The 17,873-nt window shown below is 40.2% G+C and overlaps 1 protein-coding gene across 1 annotated transcript in view; it reads left to right on the top strand.

The window, feature by feature from the left end:
• The first annotated feature begins 1,067 nt into the window (after positions 1–1,067).
• SDHAF3 (succinate dehydrogenase complex assembly factor 3) overlaps positions 1,068–17,873 on the top strand; it is a 76,762-nt gene continuing 59,956 nt past the window's right edge. The window contains exon 1 of the mRNA XM_032760918.2: positions 1,068–1,869. Coding sequence (XP_032616809.1) covers positions 1,696–1,869 — 174 coding nt within the window. The 5' untranslated portion in view covers positions 1,068–1,695. The remainder of the gene's footprint in view (positions 1,870–17,873) is intronic.

Genomic DNA, 17,873 nt, shown 5'->3' with positions numbered 1-17,873 from the left:
AGTGAAATAAAAGTGTTAGCCAAGAACATAAAGTTGGCAAAGCATTCCAAGTAGACGGGACAGCAAGTGCCAAGGCCTCAGTTGGGAGTGTACCTGGCTTTTTAAAAGATGAACTAAGAGCTAGGAGGCCAGTGTGGCTGCAACTGGCTAACTAGGAAGAAAGCAGTAGGAGAAAATTTAAACCTTTAAGGGCTAGAGACTGGGCTTTACTCTGATGAAAATCCCTGGAGGCTTTTGTTGAGCAGAGGAGTGAAATGATCTGATTTACAGTTTAGATTGTTAAAAGAAAACCTTTAAACAAGTTAAATCTAATAGAGTTTATTTGCATGAGTGCCCGTGCACACACACACACGATTTATGAGGCATTCATCAGGCAGCAGCACTTAACAGGGAGAGGTTCAGAGAGCTCTACCCAGCACTGTGGGCAGGCAGTATTTATAGACAGAAAAAGGAAGTGCCCCACAGAAACAGCTTGATTGCTTATAGTTGGGCTAGCCTTATTTGAGCAGGACATTATGAAGTATTTGCCTTATATGCACATAGTCTGATCAGTTGGCAGCCTGTGATTGGCTGAAGCTCAGCTACTTGTCACAAGAATATACTCTCAGTTGCAGTTTATTTACATACTAAGTTAGGTTGCAGTTCCCTACATAGCAACTCAGAGTAGGGAGGAAATTTTAGGCCAAATTTAATTTAATTTAAATTATGTTGGAGCATGACCAAAGTTGGTCATGGCCAGAAGCTGAACACAGATATGGAAGCTAACACAATATCCAGTGGAGAGAGACTGTGGTAGAGTACATGGGGCGAAATGGTTGATTTCTGCATGTTTGTTGGTGACACCATCAGGATTTGCTGAAGAACCAAACGTGTCACAGGAAAGGACAACACAAGGAGCTGCCAGCTTTGGAAACCAGTTCTACTCTCAGTATTACCTTAACAAAAGATAGAGCTTTAAATTTCTAGATTCCTCGTTCTTATTATCCCAGACTATTTAACCAGAATCTCCAGGGTCGTGGCCCTGGAAACAATACGTTTAAAACGCTTCCCAAGGATCCTTCTGCAGCCAACTTGACTTCGGCTAAGGAGTAGGCCAGCTCTGGGCTCACTTGGGTTGTTTACACGGAAGAACCCATGCCTAGAGTATAAATTGGGAGAACAGCGCTGTGCAAAGAGCGTGGGTTGGTGAGCTACTGGATGGTGAGATTAATCTCACTCTGATCCATAAAGTAGGGTGCAGTTTAATACTCTAAATGCCTCAAGTGGGTGGGGAACCATGGAAGGATTCCTGGAAGAGCCCGATTTTAACGAAGCTTTTCTCAGGCCTTTGGTAGGAGGACAGAAACGAAGTTGAATGAAAAAGACAGTGGAGTGGGACTGAGAAGTGACAACGGCCAACGACAGACCTCTCTCTTTCAAGGCCTGTGTCCTCAGGACGCAGGCCAGAAGAAGCCACGACAAAGCGCAGGCGCGACTCCACGAGGGCCACGCCCCTCCTAGAGAAGGACCGACCCGTTTTCCGCCCGCAGCGGAGCTGGGGTTTCCGGAAGGACCTGATTCGGGAAGGGACCAAACCGGATAGAGGTCGCGCGCCCTCTTTCGTCTGCCTTCCGGTTCACTAATACGCAAGTTCGCAGAAGGGCGGGAACGCGCCGTCCCTCTGGCAGGCGCAGTTGGCGGTCGGCGCAGGGCGCTATGGCGGGGCGGCACGTTTCTCGAGTCCGGGCGTTGTACAAGCGCGTCTTGCAGCTGCACCGTGTTCTGCCCCCGGACCTCAAATCCCTGGGCGACCAGTACGTGAAAGACGAATTTAGGAGACATAAGACCGTTGGTTCTGACGAGGCCCAGCGTTTCTTGCAGGAGTGGGAGGCAAGTGACGCCCCCTTTTCTTTGCCCAAGATCTTTCGGGTTCCTCGGTGTCCCGGTTTCTCATTCCAGTCCCCCATGCGGGGTTAAACCGAGCAGCAGCCTGTTCTGTTTGAATTAGCGTAATGCTGTTCAGATAACACTGATAACACTTTCCAAAGTTTCTTCCACGGGTTTCTCACTGGAGCAGATCCTATTACTTCAGCGTCCCCAATTCAGTTCAACTTTTGAGCTCCTGAAGATGCCAGGTTCTCGAAGGATGAGGGTAGGAGGTCACAAAAATGAGCAAGTCGTCAAGTGCTCAAAGACGTCAGGAGCTTTTTGTCCTTTTAAGTGCCTTTGCACCTAGTAAACGCCCACTAGTAAATTAATGGTTCTCTTAGTTTTCAAATTTAAAGGCTTATTTCTGTAATTTATTATTTCTTTAATCTCAGCGCTTTTGGTTGGGTTTAAATAATTTTCTCACTTGGCTGATACAGAAATCAGATAACATAAAAAAGATTACAAAAGGCTGGAGATTACAAACCGTGAAGGAGAAAAATGCTGGTGGCAGTTAAGTCAGGCGAAAGTTGTTTCCTCCGGTCTCAAGTCATTGTTACATCGCCCTGCACCATTGCGCTAAATATTAAACAGACGCATGTATTAGCAATAAGTCGTTTGACTTTTTTTTTTTTTTTTTGAGTAAAGGAAAAAAGATATTTAGAGTATTTCGTGGGGCTCGGGGCCCTGCAGGATTGCCCCTAGTTTTCATTTGCAAATATAAAGAAATGAATGGAATTAGAGATTGGAATGACAGCTCAGATATTTGAAAGCATGAGTTGGAGCTGATATGAAAATAGAGGTAAGCGATTCTTCGGCCTAAAAAGTTGAAGGGGAGATGACTGAAGTCTGCTTTTTAAAAAAAAATCAAAGGAATGGTTAGGGTGAACACAAACTTTGCACAGACTTCCAGAATTCTTATTTGTATAATTATTGAAGCTTTTAAGAGCGACATTTAGAACAATCGGGCAATTTAGAACTTTCTTGAAAATCATGGTGTATTTGATGTAATTCGCTTGCCTGAAGCAGGGAAGTTGAAGCTTTTCAGATACAGAGCACTTTATTTTAATAAGGTAATTTGGTTTTGGAGCCTGAAGAACTGGATTCAGATTCAGCCTCTGACATTTTAAGTGTCAGATCACATAATTTTTCTAGTCTTATTTTCTCATCTATAAAATAATAAGTGTTTATGCATCTCAAAATTTACGTATGTAAATGTATTTACAAGCACTTCTGTATTGCTAGTTGTTATGAAGCTATAAGATACTGTATTAAAGTATTTTACATCTTTTATGGTAGGTCATTTTGTGGCCGTACAGGAAGGAGAGTAGCTCTCTGTTGGGAGGAAATAAGGTTATTTTGAGAAGTCTTAAAATGTAAGCACTGGGAAGCCTCTTTGGGAAAAAGTAGGAAAGAGTAGCAACTCAGAAAAAATTGATAATAGGTTGTAGGAGAGAGAGAGAGGGTATAAAAAAGAACTGCATAAATAAAAAATGTGTTAGTTGACCTAGTAGGCTTGGTAACTGGAATTGAGCTTTTTAAAACTTGGAATAATTTTAGACATACAGAAGAGTTAGTACAGAGTTCCCTACATCCTGTTTCCCCCCTGTGTTAGCATCTTACATAATTAGAGTACAGTGATCAAAAACAAGAAATTAACATTGCTACAATACTTAACTACAGGCTTTATTTACAATTTGCCAGCCCTTTCACTAATGTCCTTATTCTGTTCCAGGATCCAGTGGGAATTCTACAATGCATTTAGTCATTCTTTTTCCTTAATCTCCATTCTGTGACAGTTCCTCTGTCGTCCTATCTTTCATTACCTTGATACTTTTTTGAAAAGTACTAGTCTGTTACTTTGTGGAATGTCTCTCAATTTGAGTTTGTCTGATGTTTTCTCATGGTTAAATTGATGTTACGCATTACTGAGAATACCACATGGGCGAAGTGTTCTTCTCAACACTTAATGTCAGAGGTCACATGATACTAACATGACTTCTTACTGGTGATGATAACTGTGATCACTTGGTTAAAGTAATAATCCGACTGGTGTCTCTACTGTAAACTTACTATTTTCTCTTTTGAAATTAATACATATTTGGGGGTAGGTACTCTCAGGCTTTCAGATGATTACTAATCTTAGCATTCATTGATGGATTTTGCCATTGTGTTCCAATGGTGGTTCTTTTGTTTCCCTCATTCCTTCTGAATTTATTAGTTGACACGTGTCTGTACAGAACAGTTTTCCTGTCTTCCCCGACCATTGTTGATCTACTGGAATTAATGAATTGGCGGCTGGGTAAAGATAAATTTAAACTTAGTGATCTCTCTGGATAACATAGTTATCACAGTTACAAGGCAGCTTAATCTAAGCCTGGGAGTTAGACGTGGTAGGTTGGATCCTACCAGGAAAGATACTTGAAGAACTAGTCTTTTTCAAAGAGTAGGGCTAGAGAAGATGCTAATGATTGGAGGAGAGAAAAACCTGGCTAGAGAAGTTTTATCACCAGAGAGTAATAATATATTTAAGACTTCCAAGTCTTTTTTACCCCCACATGTTCTTCAAAACATCTAATTTATGATTATGTTATACTAGATACTGCTAGACATGACATGGATTTTTATGCCTTTATTTTTCAGTTAGTGCGCATTACAAACTTGGCACCTGTTCTTTGAATATTACTTAATGGTTACGTTTACATCAAACTAAGATTAACTGTTGTGGACTTCTAACTTAATATGTTATGTAGAGTCTGGTCTACACAATCCCAATCCCTCACACACATCTAAACTTAATTATGGACTTGAATGGATTCTGAATTTGTTTTACATCAGTGGGCAACGTTGGGTATAGTTGCCACTGGAGAAAAGAAAGGGATCAAGAACACTAGAGGCCCCGTATTTCGAAGAGAGTTCTCTAATTCCCTTCATTTGTGATCCTGGAAAACTGGCAATATAATAGTAGAGAGAATTCAGCTGGGGGAAGTTTTTGTTCAAGGACCAATTGGGGCAACGTGGAAGGAAAGTATTTTAAGTATAGAAATGTAAAAGCATGTTTACAGAGTAAATGGTGAATTTATATAATTTCTCACCATAAGAGAAAAAATACAAGTTCAGGAAGAGTTTTTGGGAATCTATTAAGGGAGAATGTATGATAACTGGTTTGTAAAATGTGCATTGTAATCTCAACTCTTAGGAGGTAACTATTAGAAGTGAAATTGAGACTCCATAGATCAGGGGTCTATGGCATTTTAAAAGTTCTGACTGTGCTCATTTTTGAGGAATAGTTGATTTAAGTAAGGATTTCTATTTTTCTCTCTGTGCCTACCACTTATTTTCTAGGAAATCAGAATAAGCATTGAAGATTAAATAGATAAAACATGTTGGTGAGGGAATATGAGACGAAGAGCACAGAAGAGTGTGCTCTCAGGAGCTACCTGAAGAGACTTCATGTGTTTTTCTTTTTCTGTCCCATTTATTTTTCTCAGTTTTCTCTTGCCTAGTTCCTGTTTTTCTTAAGTACCTGTTTTGTTCTGTGTCTGTTGGGGAATGTTTTTTAAGTGTTTTGTTTCTAGAAAAAGGCAGAAACATTTTTCAGATAGTTTTGATCACTTACTATTTCCAGACAATGTGCTAGGCATTTAAGACACAAAAATGAATAATAAATGTATTTTACTTTCACAGTGTTCAAAGTTTAGTAGAAAAGGATAGACAATTGTAATATAGTATGAAAGAGTGTCTATTAAATGCTGTGGGATCAAGGAGTAATGGAGGAAGTTGAAAGCTACACAAGATGGTTAAGTCTTGGGTAGGTCAAATTTACCATGTCAAAAAGAGAACCTTCTAGAAAGAGGGAATAACATATGCAGAGGCATCGAGGTAAGAAACAGTATGACTTTTTTTTTGAGATGGAGTCTTCGCTCTATTGCCCAGGCTCCAGCCTGTGCAGTGCAGTGGCGCAATCTCGGCTTACTGCAAACTCCGCCTCCCAGGTTCACGCCATTCTCCTGCCTCAGCCTCCTGAGTAGCTGGGACTACAGGCGCCCACCACCGCGCCCGGCTAATTTTTTGTATTTTTAGCAGAGACGGGGTTTCACTGTGTTAGCCAGGATGATACTGATCTCCTGACCTTATGATCCGCCCGCCTGGGCCTCCCAAAGTGCTGGGATTACAGGCCGGAGCCACCGCGCCCGGCCAAAGCAGTATGACTTTTTTCCAGGAACTGCAGTGTTGTGTTTGGAATTTAGTGTTTTACACGGAAGATGAGGAAGAAATAAAGCTAAAGAGGTGGCAGGAGACAGGATATTCTGCTAAGGGTTTTAAGGTTTTATTTTGAATCATTGAAAGCTTTTTAAATGGTGGAAATGACTTAAATTACATTCTAGAAAGATCATGTTAGCAGCAATATAGAGGAATAATTGAAGTAAAAGCCAGATTGAAAGTAGGGAGAACTGTTAGTAGATGGATGTAGTAATCCCCGTCTCAAATAGGTATATCCCTAAACCAAGACAGAGGCCTTAAAAATGGAGGATATAGATTTATGAGGTTTTTCTTTTTTCTTTTAAAGTAGAGTGGAACTTGACTTGTTGACTAATACAGTATTAGTGAAGGAGAAGAAAACAGAATGGATAACTCCCAGGTTTGGAGCATGATACCAGTAACCAGAATAGTCATATAGGAGGAACAGATTGGGAATGAGTTCAGTTTGGTGTGCTTTGTGCTAAAAATTCTCATGGAACAGTTAAGTGAAGATGTTCAGAGAGATATGTGTTGGTCTGATACCCAGGAGACAGAATGTGGCTGGAGATAGAGATTTGGAAGTTATTACCTGTAGTTGGTAGGCCAAAGATGTGGGTGGAAGTGCCCCTTTTGGGTATAAGTTGGTCAAAGATAGAACATTAACATTTAGGAGTTAAGAGAATGAAAGTAGTCATATAGTGCTGGAATTTTTCTTTTTTTTTTTTTTTTCCATCTGTATTTAGTTGTTCCTAGCTACTGCTGCAAAGGAAGTACTTTTTTACTTTTTTAAATTTTATTTTAAGTTCTGGGATACATGTGCTGAATGTGCAGGTTCGTTACATAGGTATACATGTACCATAGTGGTTTGCTACACCTATCAACCCATCATGTAGGTTTTAAGCCCTGCATGCATTTGGTATTTGTCCTAATGCTCTACCTCCTCTTTCCCTCCACCCCCTGAAATGCCCAGGTATGTGATGTTCCCTTCCCTGTGTCCATGTGTTCTCATTGTTCAGTTCCCACTTATGAGTGATAACATGAGGTTTTTGGTTTTCTGTTCCTGTATTAGTTTGCTGAGGATGATGGTTTCCAGCTTCATCCATGTCCCAGCAAAGGACATAAACTCATTCTTTTTTATGGCTGCATAGTATTCCATGATGTATATGTTCCACATTTTCTGTGTCCAGCCTATCATTGATGGATATTTGGGTTGGTTCCAAGTCTTTGCTATTGTAAATAGTGCTGCAGTAAACATACGTGTGCATGTGTCTTTATAGTAGAATGATTTATAATCCTTTGGGTATATACCCAGTAGTGGGATTGCTGGGTGAAATGGTATTTCTGGTTCCAGATCCTTGAGCAATTGCCACACTGTCTTCCACAATGGTTGAAGTAATTTACACTCCCACCAACAGTGTAAAAATGTTCCTATTTCTCCACATCCTCTCCAGCATCTGTAGTTTGTGACGTTTTAATGATTGCCATTCTAACTGGTGTGAGATGGTATCTCATTGTGGTTTTGATTTACATTTCTCTAATGACCAGTGATGACGAGCTTTTTTTCATGTTTGTTGACCGCAGAAATGTCTTGTTTTATGAAGGGTGTGTTCATATCCTTCGTCCACTTTTTGATGGGGTTTTTTTTTTTCCTTGTAAATTTGTTTAAGTTCCTTGTAGATTCTGGATATTAGCCCTTTGTCAGATGGATAGATTGCAAAAATTTTCTCCCATTCTGTAGGTTGCCTGTTCACTCTGACGGTAGTTTCTTTTGCTGAGCAGAAGCTTTTTAATTTAATTAGATCCCATTTGTCAATTTTGGCTTTTGTTGCCATTGCTTTTGGTATTTTAGTCATGAAGTCTTTGCCCATGCTTGTGTCCTGAATGGTATTGTCTAGGTTTTCTTCTAGGGTTTTTATGGTTTTAGGTTTTATGTTTAAGTCTTTAATCCGTCTTGAGTTGGTTGTAAAGTGTAAGGAAGGGGTCTAGTTTCTGTGTTTTGCATATGGCTAGCCAGTTTTCCCAGCACCATTTATTAAATAGGGAATCCTTTCCCCATTGCTTGTTTTTGTCAGGTTTGTCAAAGATGAGATGGTTGTAGATGTGTGGTGTTATTTCTGAGGCCTCTGTTTTGTTCCATTCATCTATATGTCTGTTTTGGTGCCAGTATCATGCTCTTTTGGTAACTGTAGCCTTGTAGTATAGTTTGAAGTCAGGTAGCATGATGCCTTCAGCCTTGTTCTTTTTGCTTAGGATTGTCTTGGCTATGTGAGCTCTTTTTTGGTTCCATATGAAATTTGAAGTAATTTTTTTTCTAGTTCTGTGAAGAAAGTCAATCATAGCACTGAATGTATAAATTACTTTGAGCAGTATGGCCATTTTAGCAATATTGATTCTTCCCATCCATTAGCATGGAAGGTTTTTCCATTTGTTTGTGTCCTCTCTTACTTCTTTGAGCAGTGGTTTGTAGTTCTCCTTGAAGAGGTCCTTTGTATCTCTTGTAAGTTGTATTCCTAGGTATTTTATTTTCTTTGTAGCAATTGCGAATGGGAGTTCACTCATGACTTGGCTCTCTGCTTGTCTATTATTGGTGTATAGGAATGCTTGTGATTTTTGCACATTGATTTCATATCCTGAGACTTTGCTAAAGTTGTTTATCAGCTTAAGGAGTTTTTGGGCTGAGATGATGGAGTTTTCTAAATACACAATCATGTCATCTGCAAACAGACAATTTGACTTCCTCTCTTCTTATTTGAATATGCTTTATTTCTTTCTTGTGCCTGATTGCTCTGGCCAGAACTTCCAATACTACGTTGAATAGGAGTGGTGAGAGAGGTCATCATTGTCTAGTGCTGGTTTTGAAAGGGAATGCTTTATTATTTTTATTGTCTATTTGATTCTTCTCTCTTTTCTTCTTTATTAGTCTGGCCAGCGTTCTATTTTGTTAATCTTTTTCAAAAAAACAGCTCCGATTCATTGAGTTTTTTAAAGGGTTTTTCATGTCTCTGTCTCCTTCAGTTCTGGTCTGATCTTAGTTATTTCTTGTCTTCTGCTAGCTTTTGAATTTGTTTGCTCTTGCTTTTCTAGTTCTTTTAATTGTGACTGTAGAGTGTCAATTTTAGGTCTTTCCCACTTTCTGATTGGGCATTTAGTGCCATAAATTTCCCTCTAAACACTGCTTTAGCTGTGTCCCAGAGATTCTGGTACATTGTCTCTTTGTTCTCGTTGGTTTCAAAGAAACCACTTTCAGGAACCTCAATCAATCCTAGGCTTGGTCTTTTCACATAGTCCCATATTTCTTGGAGTCTTTGTTCATTCCTTTTCATTCTTTTTTCTCTAATAATTGTCTCCACGCCTTATTTCAGTAAGTTGGTCTTCAATCTCTGATATCCTTTCTTCCTCTTTATCGATTGGGCTCTTGATACTTGTGTATGCTTCATGAAGTTCTCGTGCTGTGTTTTTCATCTCCATCAGGTCATTTATGTTCTTCTCTAAACTGGTTATTCTAGTTAGCAGTTCCTGTAACCTTTTGTCAGAGTTCTTAGCTTCCTTGCATTGGGTTAGAACATGCTCGTTTAGCTCAGAGGAGTTTGTTATTACGTACCTTCTGAAGCCTACTTCTGTCAATTCATCAAACTCATTCTCCATCCAGTTTTGTGTCCTTGCTGGAGAGGAGTTGCAATCATTTGGAGGAGAAGAAGCATTCTGGTTTTTGGAATTGTCAGCATTTTTGTGCTGGTGTTTCCTCATCTTCATGGATTTACTTTGGATGGGGTTTTGTGTGAGGGCCTTTTTTTGATGTTCATGTTGCTGCTGTTTGTTTTTCTTCTAACAGGCCCCTCTTCTGCAGGTCTGCTGCAGTTTGCTGGAGGTCTACTCCAGACCCTGTTTGCCTGGGTATCACCAGCAGAGGCTGCATAACAGCGAAGATTGCTGCCTGCTCTTTCCTCTGGAAGCTTCGTCCCAGAGGGGCACCGGCCTGATGCCAGCCAGAGCTCTCCTGTATGAGGTGTCTGTCAACCCCTGTTGGGAGGTCTCTTCCAGTCAGGAGGCATGGGGGTCAGGGACCCAGCTGAGGAAGCGGTCTGTCCCTTAGTGGAGTTCAAGCACCGTCCTGGGAAAGCCCTCCTTGTCAGCATCCGCTGCTCTCTTCAGAGCCGGCAGGCAGGAACATTTAAGTCTGCTGAAGTTGCGCCCACAGCTGCCCCTTCCCCCAGGTGCTCTGGCCCAGGGAGATGGGAATTTTATCTGTAAGCCCCTGACTGGGGCTGCTGCCTTTGTTTCAGAGATGCCCTGCCCAGTGAGGAGGAATCTGGAGAGGCAGTCTGGCCACAGCCACTTTGCTGCATTATGTTGAGTTCCTCCCAGTCCTTAGTACTGTCAGAAAAAAACAGCCTACTCAAGCCTCAGTAATGGCAGATGCCCCTCCCCGCACCAAGCTCTGTCATCCCTCGTCGACTTCAGACTTGTGCTGGCAGCACGAATTTAAAGGCCAGTGGTTCTTAGCTTGCTGGCCTTCATGGGAGTGGGACCTGCTGAGCGAGACCACTTGGTTCCCTGGCTTCAGCCCCCTTTCCAGGCCAGTGAACGGTTCTGTCTTGCCTGGGTTCCAGGCACCACTGGAGTATGGAAATAAAAAAAAACAAAAAACAAAAAAACCTGCAGCTAGCTTGGTGTCTGCCCGAATAGCCGCCCAGCTTTGAGCTTGAAACCCAGGGCCTTGGTGGTGTAGACACACGAGGGAATCTCCTGGTCTTCGGATTACAAAAATCATGGGAAAAGCATAGTATCTGGGCCGGATAGCACAGTCCCTCATGGCTTCCCTTGGCTGGGAAAGGAAGCCCCCTCACCTCCCCCAACTCCTTGCACTTCCCAGGTGAGGCAACACCCCATGCTGCTTCTGCTCGCCCTCCATGGGCTGCACCCACTGCCTAACCAGTCCCAGTGAGATGAACAGGGTACCTTAGTTGGAAATGGAGAAATCACCTGCCTTATGTGTTGGTCTTGCTTGGAGCTGCCAACCAGAGCTGTTCCTATTTGGCTATCTTGCCAGATCCAAGAGAATCCATTTTCTTTTTCTTCAAGTAAAGGCAATGATCCCGGTATCACGGACTGACTATAACTGCTCTTACTTCTTGATTATGTTCAATTCTTTATACTTGTGTGATAATTTAGATATCATAACATTTTCTTTCCCATTTTATTTTGTTACATTTGTTCGAGAGGAGGAAATGCTTCAGACTTCAGGTAGCCATTGCTTTGTAACTCTCATGGGATGTCTTTTTTTTTATATATGATTTTGAAGTGGATCATCATTTGTATGTATGTATCATATATACACATGTATTATGTGGCATGTCACCTATATTTAGAGTTTCCTTAGTATAATTAGGATTGGATGGGTATTTGGCTAGTTTTTATAAATGTATGCTTCTCTTACCTAATTTGTGGACCTCATTTTGTTGGTTTTGAACATCTTGATTTATAGTTTTAGCTTGCAGGAGAAGAGGAATGAATTGCTTCTCTGTTTAGTGAATGGATTGTATGTGTCAGGGATACATCTTCCAAGTATGAGTGGGTCAGTTGGGTCTCTGTCAAATTGTTAATTCTGCATTTTACTCATTTGTCGGTGTTTTTGTGATGGTTTATTGAATGGTGATTTGTCACACATATTTGTTTTCTACAACAAGTTGTTTTTTTTTTTTTTTTTTTTTTTTTTTGACTGAGTCTCCCTCTGTCGCTGAGGCTAGAAGTGCAGTGGCACTTTGTCGACTCACTGCAACCTCCTTCTCCTGGGTTCAAGCAATTCTCCTGCCTCAGCCTCCCGAGTAGCTGGGATTACAGGCATCCACCACGACATCTGGCTAGTGTTTATATTTTTAGTAGAGATGGGGTTTCACCGTGTTGGCCAGGCTGGTCTCAAACTCCTGACGTCAGGTGATCCACCTGCCTCGGCCTCCCAAAGTCAAGTTTTAACTTTTAAAACATTTTAGCCATACTGTGGTCCATGTTTTCTACTTTTTCATGTCTGAAACACTTGAATTCTTAGTGAAGCTTTTAAGATATTACTACTTAGGAATATTTAATTTTTATTGGTGTTATAAAATGTGTTATAACAATGCTCATGATAAAGTAACAAAGTAAAAATTATAGTTTGATCAATATTGCATATATTATTGACTTTATGGTATGTTACTGGAAGACAGGTCTATGTTTCTTTTATTTAAATGATTCAAAATTTATTTAAATTTTTGGATTTAAAATAATGGTAATAGCATGATAATGTTAATATGCTAGTGGTCATAGTTCTGAAACATTGTGTGTGTAGAGGTATGTGTATAGGTAACGTGCAATCTTAAAATTTGAAGTTTTTGTACAGAATTTAAGGTGATAAAAATTACATATGCATGAAAGGAAAATAAAAAGAAATTAAAATTCATGAAAAATACGGGAAAGAATATATGGATAATATTAATTTTATTCTTACTATTTTATTAAATAAATGTAGTTTATGGTTGCTTAATAAGAACACTGTATACAACTGAAGTTTTACATAGGGAGTAGAATTAACTGAAAAAGAGCTTCTGATTGTTTTGTTAAGCCCCCGTTTTTCAGTTGGTGCACTTTTTTTTTTTTTTTTTTTGAGACGGAGTCTCGCTCTGTTGCCCAGGCTGGAGTGCAGTGGCGCGATCTTGGCTCACTGCAAGCTCCGCCTCCCGGGTTCACTCCATTCTTCTGCCTCAGCCTCTCTGAGTAGCTGGGACTACAGCCCGCCACCACGTCTGACTAATTTTTTGTATTTTTTAGTAGAGACGGGGTTTCACCGTGGTCTCGATCTCCTGACCTTGTGATCCGCCCGCTTCGGCCTCCCAAAGTGCTGGGATTACAAGCGTGAGCCACCACGCCCAGCCTGGTGCACTTTTTTTTTCCTTTGAGATAGGATCTTGCTCTGTTGCCCAGTCTGCTCTCGAACTCCTAGGCTCAAGTGATTCTCCTGCCTCAGCCTCCTTAGTAGCAGAGATTAACTTTTTTCTTAAATTGAAGTAATAGATACATATGGCTTAGAATAATTAATTAGTGTAGAAGGGCTTATAATAAAAAGCAATGTACTCTTTTCTGTTTATCTCTTCTGGGGACATTTTTTGTTTTATTTTGGTCTCTTTCATGTTCCAAATGTCTTGAGAATTTTGGTTATCTGTCCATATTTATGAATAAAACAATAAGAAACTAAACAAGAACTATGCCTATAGATAGGCTTGTTGATTGGGAAATTACTTTTTGGTTAATCTTGCCTGTATTTGCTTCCTGCTCCTGATTTTCTACCTACCTGGTGTTTGAGTTCACTTGGTTTTGGCAGCTTGGCTGTCTCTTTAGGTGTATTCTCTGTTTGTATTCCGAACTGTGGCCTCCTCTGTCTGCTTTGCTTCATTATTTACACTGTTCTGCTTTCCATATTCAGAAAATCTGTTGAAATTGCTTGGCTGCTAATGGCTCCATTCTTGTTCTCTAGTCATTATGGATTATTCCTTTTAAAAATTGCTTTACTACTAGTTTAGTCTGGCTTTGGAAGGAAGAGAAGATAAAAAATAAGCTCTTGTGATATCCCCAGTCTGCTATCTTTACTTGGAAATCCTTTCATGTTAAAGATGAAGAAACTAAGGCCTATAGAAGTAAAATGATTTGTTTGATACTGATGTAGGATTTTTTCAGTGCTGCTTTGCCAGCCGGAAATCTTCTCTGGCCGGCAGCACCCCTGCCCAGGCCTCACTTAGTTCTGAGCTGGCCACTAGGCTTGCTCTGCCCACCCAGGCTGGCAGGCTGTGCTCGGCTCATGCTACCAGCCTGGATCCCATGTCTGCTGAGGGCAAGCCAGGCACGGAGCAGTAAAGGATATGTGAGCAAGCGAGTGTGGGATCCAGCCATGGTGCACAGCCAGGTGTGCTGGCTGCTGTGGTGGGTCTGCGGTGAGATGGGCAGCTTCAGGCACTGGCTTCGTGCGAGGCAGTGGCTGGACCAGGCATACCACAGCAGTTTCCACCTTGGGTGCCAGCATCAGGATGAGGAGAAGGCAGTGGAGCCCGAAAACTTGGAGATGCCAGAAACTGTGGAGCCCCAAAGGGGGCGTTACAGCATGTGAAATCTCGTGTCTACTAAAAATATAAAAACTATCCGTGTGTGGTGGTGGATGCCTGTAATCCCAGCTATGCGGGAGGCTGAGGCAGGAGAATTGCTTGAATCCAGGAGAAGGTGGTTGCAGTGAGCCCACACAGTGCCACTGCACTCCAGCCTCGGTGACAGAATGAGACTCAGTCTCAAAAAAAAAAAAAAAAAAAAAAATTTATGTAGAAAACATATATGTGTGACAAATCACCATTCAATGAACCATCACAAAAACACCGACAATGAGTAAACAAGACAGCTTGTTTCTGCCGTCTGCAGCCTAGCAAACTGGGGCATGTTACAGCTCTGGCTCGGGAAGTCTTGGGGTCTGGGCCCCCAGAAGGGTCCTAGCTCTTCTTTTGTAGTCCAGCTAGTGGGAGTGTGTCACTGCTTGCAGCTGGGTGAGCTGGCCAGCTTGTTCATGTTACAGCTTGTTCATTCCCACTGCCCTGCTCTGGCCTGTGGCTCTTGGGCTGGCCCCGCCCCTCCAGTGCTTCCGGTCATGTGGGGCCGCAGCCGTGTGATGGCAGAGGGTGGGAGGGCTACGACCAGGTTCTTGTCCTGCATCCCAGAAGAAGAAGGTTCTTGTCCTGCATCCAAGAAGAATAGGGTTATGGGGGCAACCAGATAGTGAGTAAGGTGGAGAAGAGTTTTATTCCAGCCTCCACACAAGAGGGGACCGGAAGTGGGTAGTAGTCCGTACCTGAAGGGGGGTAGTCTCCCCTATGGCTGAGTCCAGGGGTTTTTGTGCGCTCAGAATGGAGGAGTGTATGCTGATTGGTCCATGGGCAGGCCTGGAAAAAAACACCGTTTGATCGGCTAAAAAGGCAGGGAGGAAGTTCTCTATCTGGTCATGGACTTCGCCAGGAACTGGCAGCTCGGTTTTCAGGCTCCAGGCTGTTTTTGGCTTGAGAGTCGGTTTCTCTGGACCTGCCCTTGTCTGCCTAGGAATTTGCCTGTCTCCTGCTGCTATCAGTATCATATAGCTACATAGGACAAAAATGTTGTGTTCTTAGTTTATGAAGGTCTAGTCAAGATTTAAAATTAGTGTTTCCAAAAAAACTATTGTGCTGTAAAATGATTACAGATTTTTTCTTTGAATCTTGCTTGTTTGCTTGTTACAATTTGTCTATTTGAGTCTTCAGTTTTTATATTTTTCCTGAGGGAAAAGGTATCTTCTTAATCATCTTTTTATCTTCTACACCTCTAGCACAATATCTTGTAAATCAATGTCTAAATATTATTTAATAATTTGTTTTTATGTTTATTAGCCTAATAATAGGCTAATTAATAGGCTAGAAGTGCTAATTGCCTGATATTTCTATTTGAAAGATTGTTTTCAGTAATGAGATAAGAATGGAAATTGCTGGGCTGTAACTGTTAAACTTTTTAAATAATCAGGCACATATTTGTTTTCTGTGTGATTTTTTGAAAGGTTTCTTTGGGCCTTAGTTGTCTCAAGAGGGAAAATATATTTTACCCCTGAATTAGGGATGGACCAAAAGTTCCTTTTTACCTCTTAAGATGTGATTATATTATGAGGTGAGTTAAACTGTTGAATCAAATGGCTTGGTTAAAGTATAAAGACAAATGGAATGTTTGGGATTAATATGTGATTGGTCACATTAATATGAAAAGAACTTATTTAGTTCAATAGGAAAAAACTTAAAGCTTTACTAAAAGAAATGGGCAAAAGAGACTCTAATAGGTCATTCTGTGATTTACGTACAAAGATGCTAATTGCTGTGTTGTTGCATATCTATAGTAAAGTGAGAATTTTAAATTACTGTAGATATCCAATGATAGAATAATGAAATTATAGCCACATGATGCAGTTATTAGAAATGGTGTTTCAGAAGAACTAATAACATGGAAAAACTGTAACATAATTACATATAAACTTTATCTTTGGATGATAAGATTAAGAATGATTGTAATTTTCTTCTGTGTACCTCAGATTTTCTTGATTATCTGCAAAAATCAGGTGTTACTTTAGTAATTATAAGAAAGTTATTAAGGATAATTTTTAAAATGCACTGGATATAGTTAATATTTTTACCAGTCTTTTTCACAGAGGACTTGAGGCAGACATGCTCAGTGAGTCAGCTACTAGCACCTTATATATACATTTCCTAATTTTGCCTTTAAAATTTTGTAGGTTCAACTCAGACTTTTTCATGTTTAATAAATGTTAATGTCATCTATATATTTTGTATGGTTTCTTGTTGAGTTTTCTAAATGAAATAAATGAAAATCTAAACTTGTAGATTCAAAATTTATCCAAATATTTCTTTTTTACGTAACCATTAGAAAAAATATTTGGAATCTTTAGGGCTCTAAACTGAGATCAGAAAGTCATCATGGTTATCTATTTGGTACCTATCATCAGTGTCATCTATCTGGTCTAGTATTATGTCTTGTTAAGCAACGTGAATAATCTTATGTTTAATTTCTTAGCGATCATACTTAAATATTCAATGATTTTCCACTAAATTTGATAAAAATTAAGTTACCATGTAGTAACTGTATTCTATTTTAATTTTTTACCTTTTTCCCCTGTTTTATAGAAGGTGAATGAAGGCTGTCAGTGAGGTAGGATTGGGAGGGGATATAGGTTAACTGTTGGTTTGTCTTCTTCTGACACATCAATCAGGGAGGGTGGAAGACAAGTAAATAGGCTCCCGTTGGCTTAGAAACCAGTAGGCTTCAGAAAGATATTCTAGGTAGGTATGTGCCACCTTGACTGTGATCATATAGGGTCTGGTAATTGATTTTGTAGTCTGGAATTGGACTTTACCAACATAACCAGAAATGATCAGATTTTTGGCAGCAGACTCACATTACTTAACTTTATATAACATTGAAATATAAATAAGAATACTGATTTATTTTTTCTGCGGCTAGGGGAGTGGGGGCTAGTGAAGAGGGCTCTCATTTCCAGGAGTTAGAATATTTATATTTACTTCCAGGGGAAACCTTTTCAGATATGTCTCAGAATCATGTATTTTTTTTAGATTTTAGAAAGTGAAGAAGTAGTATTTGGTGACCTTTAAGAAACACCGAGTGGGATCTAGGGTGGTACTGTAATCAAATACATTAGTATGTCTGCAGAAAAAAATTTGAATATTCACAGTAAGTGGAGTAAATAAAGACTTTATGTACATTTATGTCAGGATTTGCTGCCAGATAAGTTCTGAAAGAGCTTTTGTTTTAAAGAACTTCTTTGACTTCAGGGGATTGTGGACCTCTATTAAACTTTCTGGGAAACTGAATTAGTGTTTAGAAGGTTGCCTGGTAAACATGGAATTAAAATGACAGGGAGTGGGTAGGCATGAGAGCTTTTTTCATCAGACCTCACTGTGTCTGCAGTAGAAAACATCCCTTTAGTGATTATTTTTGTGGGTCCTACAGCTTCATTGCCCTTTTTTCCTGAACAGTACTGAATGCATATTGTAAGTTTGCCCTCAATCCTTTATTTTTATGTTAACCACCTTCTTTCTGTTGAGATATCATTGTTACTCTTACACATGTTAATGGATTAAACTACTTCTTACTTATTTTTCCTAGGC

The sequence above is a fragment of the Hylobates moloch genome, unplaced genomic scaffold (assembly GCF_009828535.3).
Source record: "Hylobates moloch isolate HMO894 unplaced genomic scaffold, HMol_V3 SCAFFOLD_1, whole genome shotgun sequence".
NCBI classification, from domain to species: Eukaryota; Metazoa; Chordata; class Mammalia; order Primates; family Hylobatidae; genus Hylobates; species Hylobates moloch.
The sequence above is the reverse complement of the archived record's forward strand: the minus strand, read 5'-3'. Positions and strand labels throughout refer to the sequence as shown.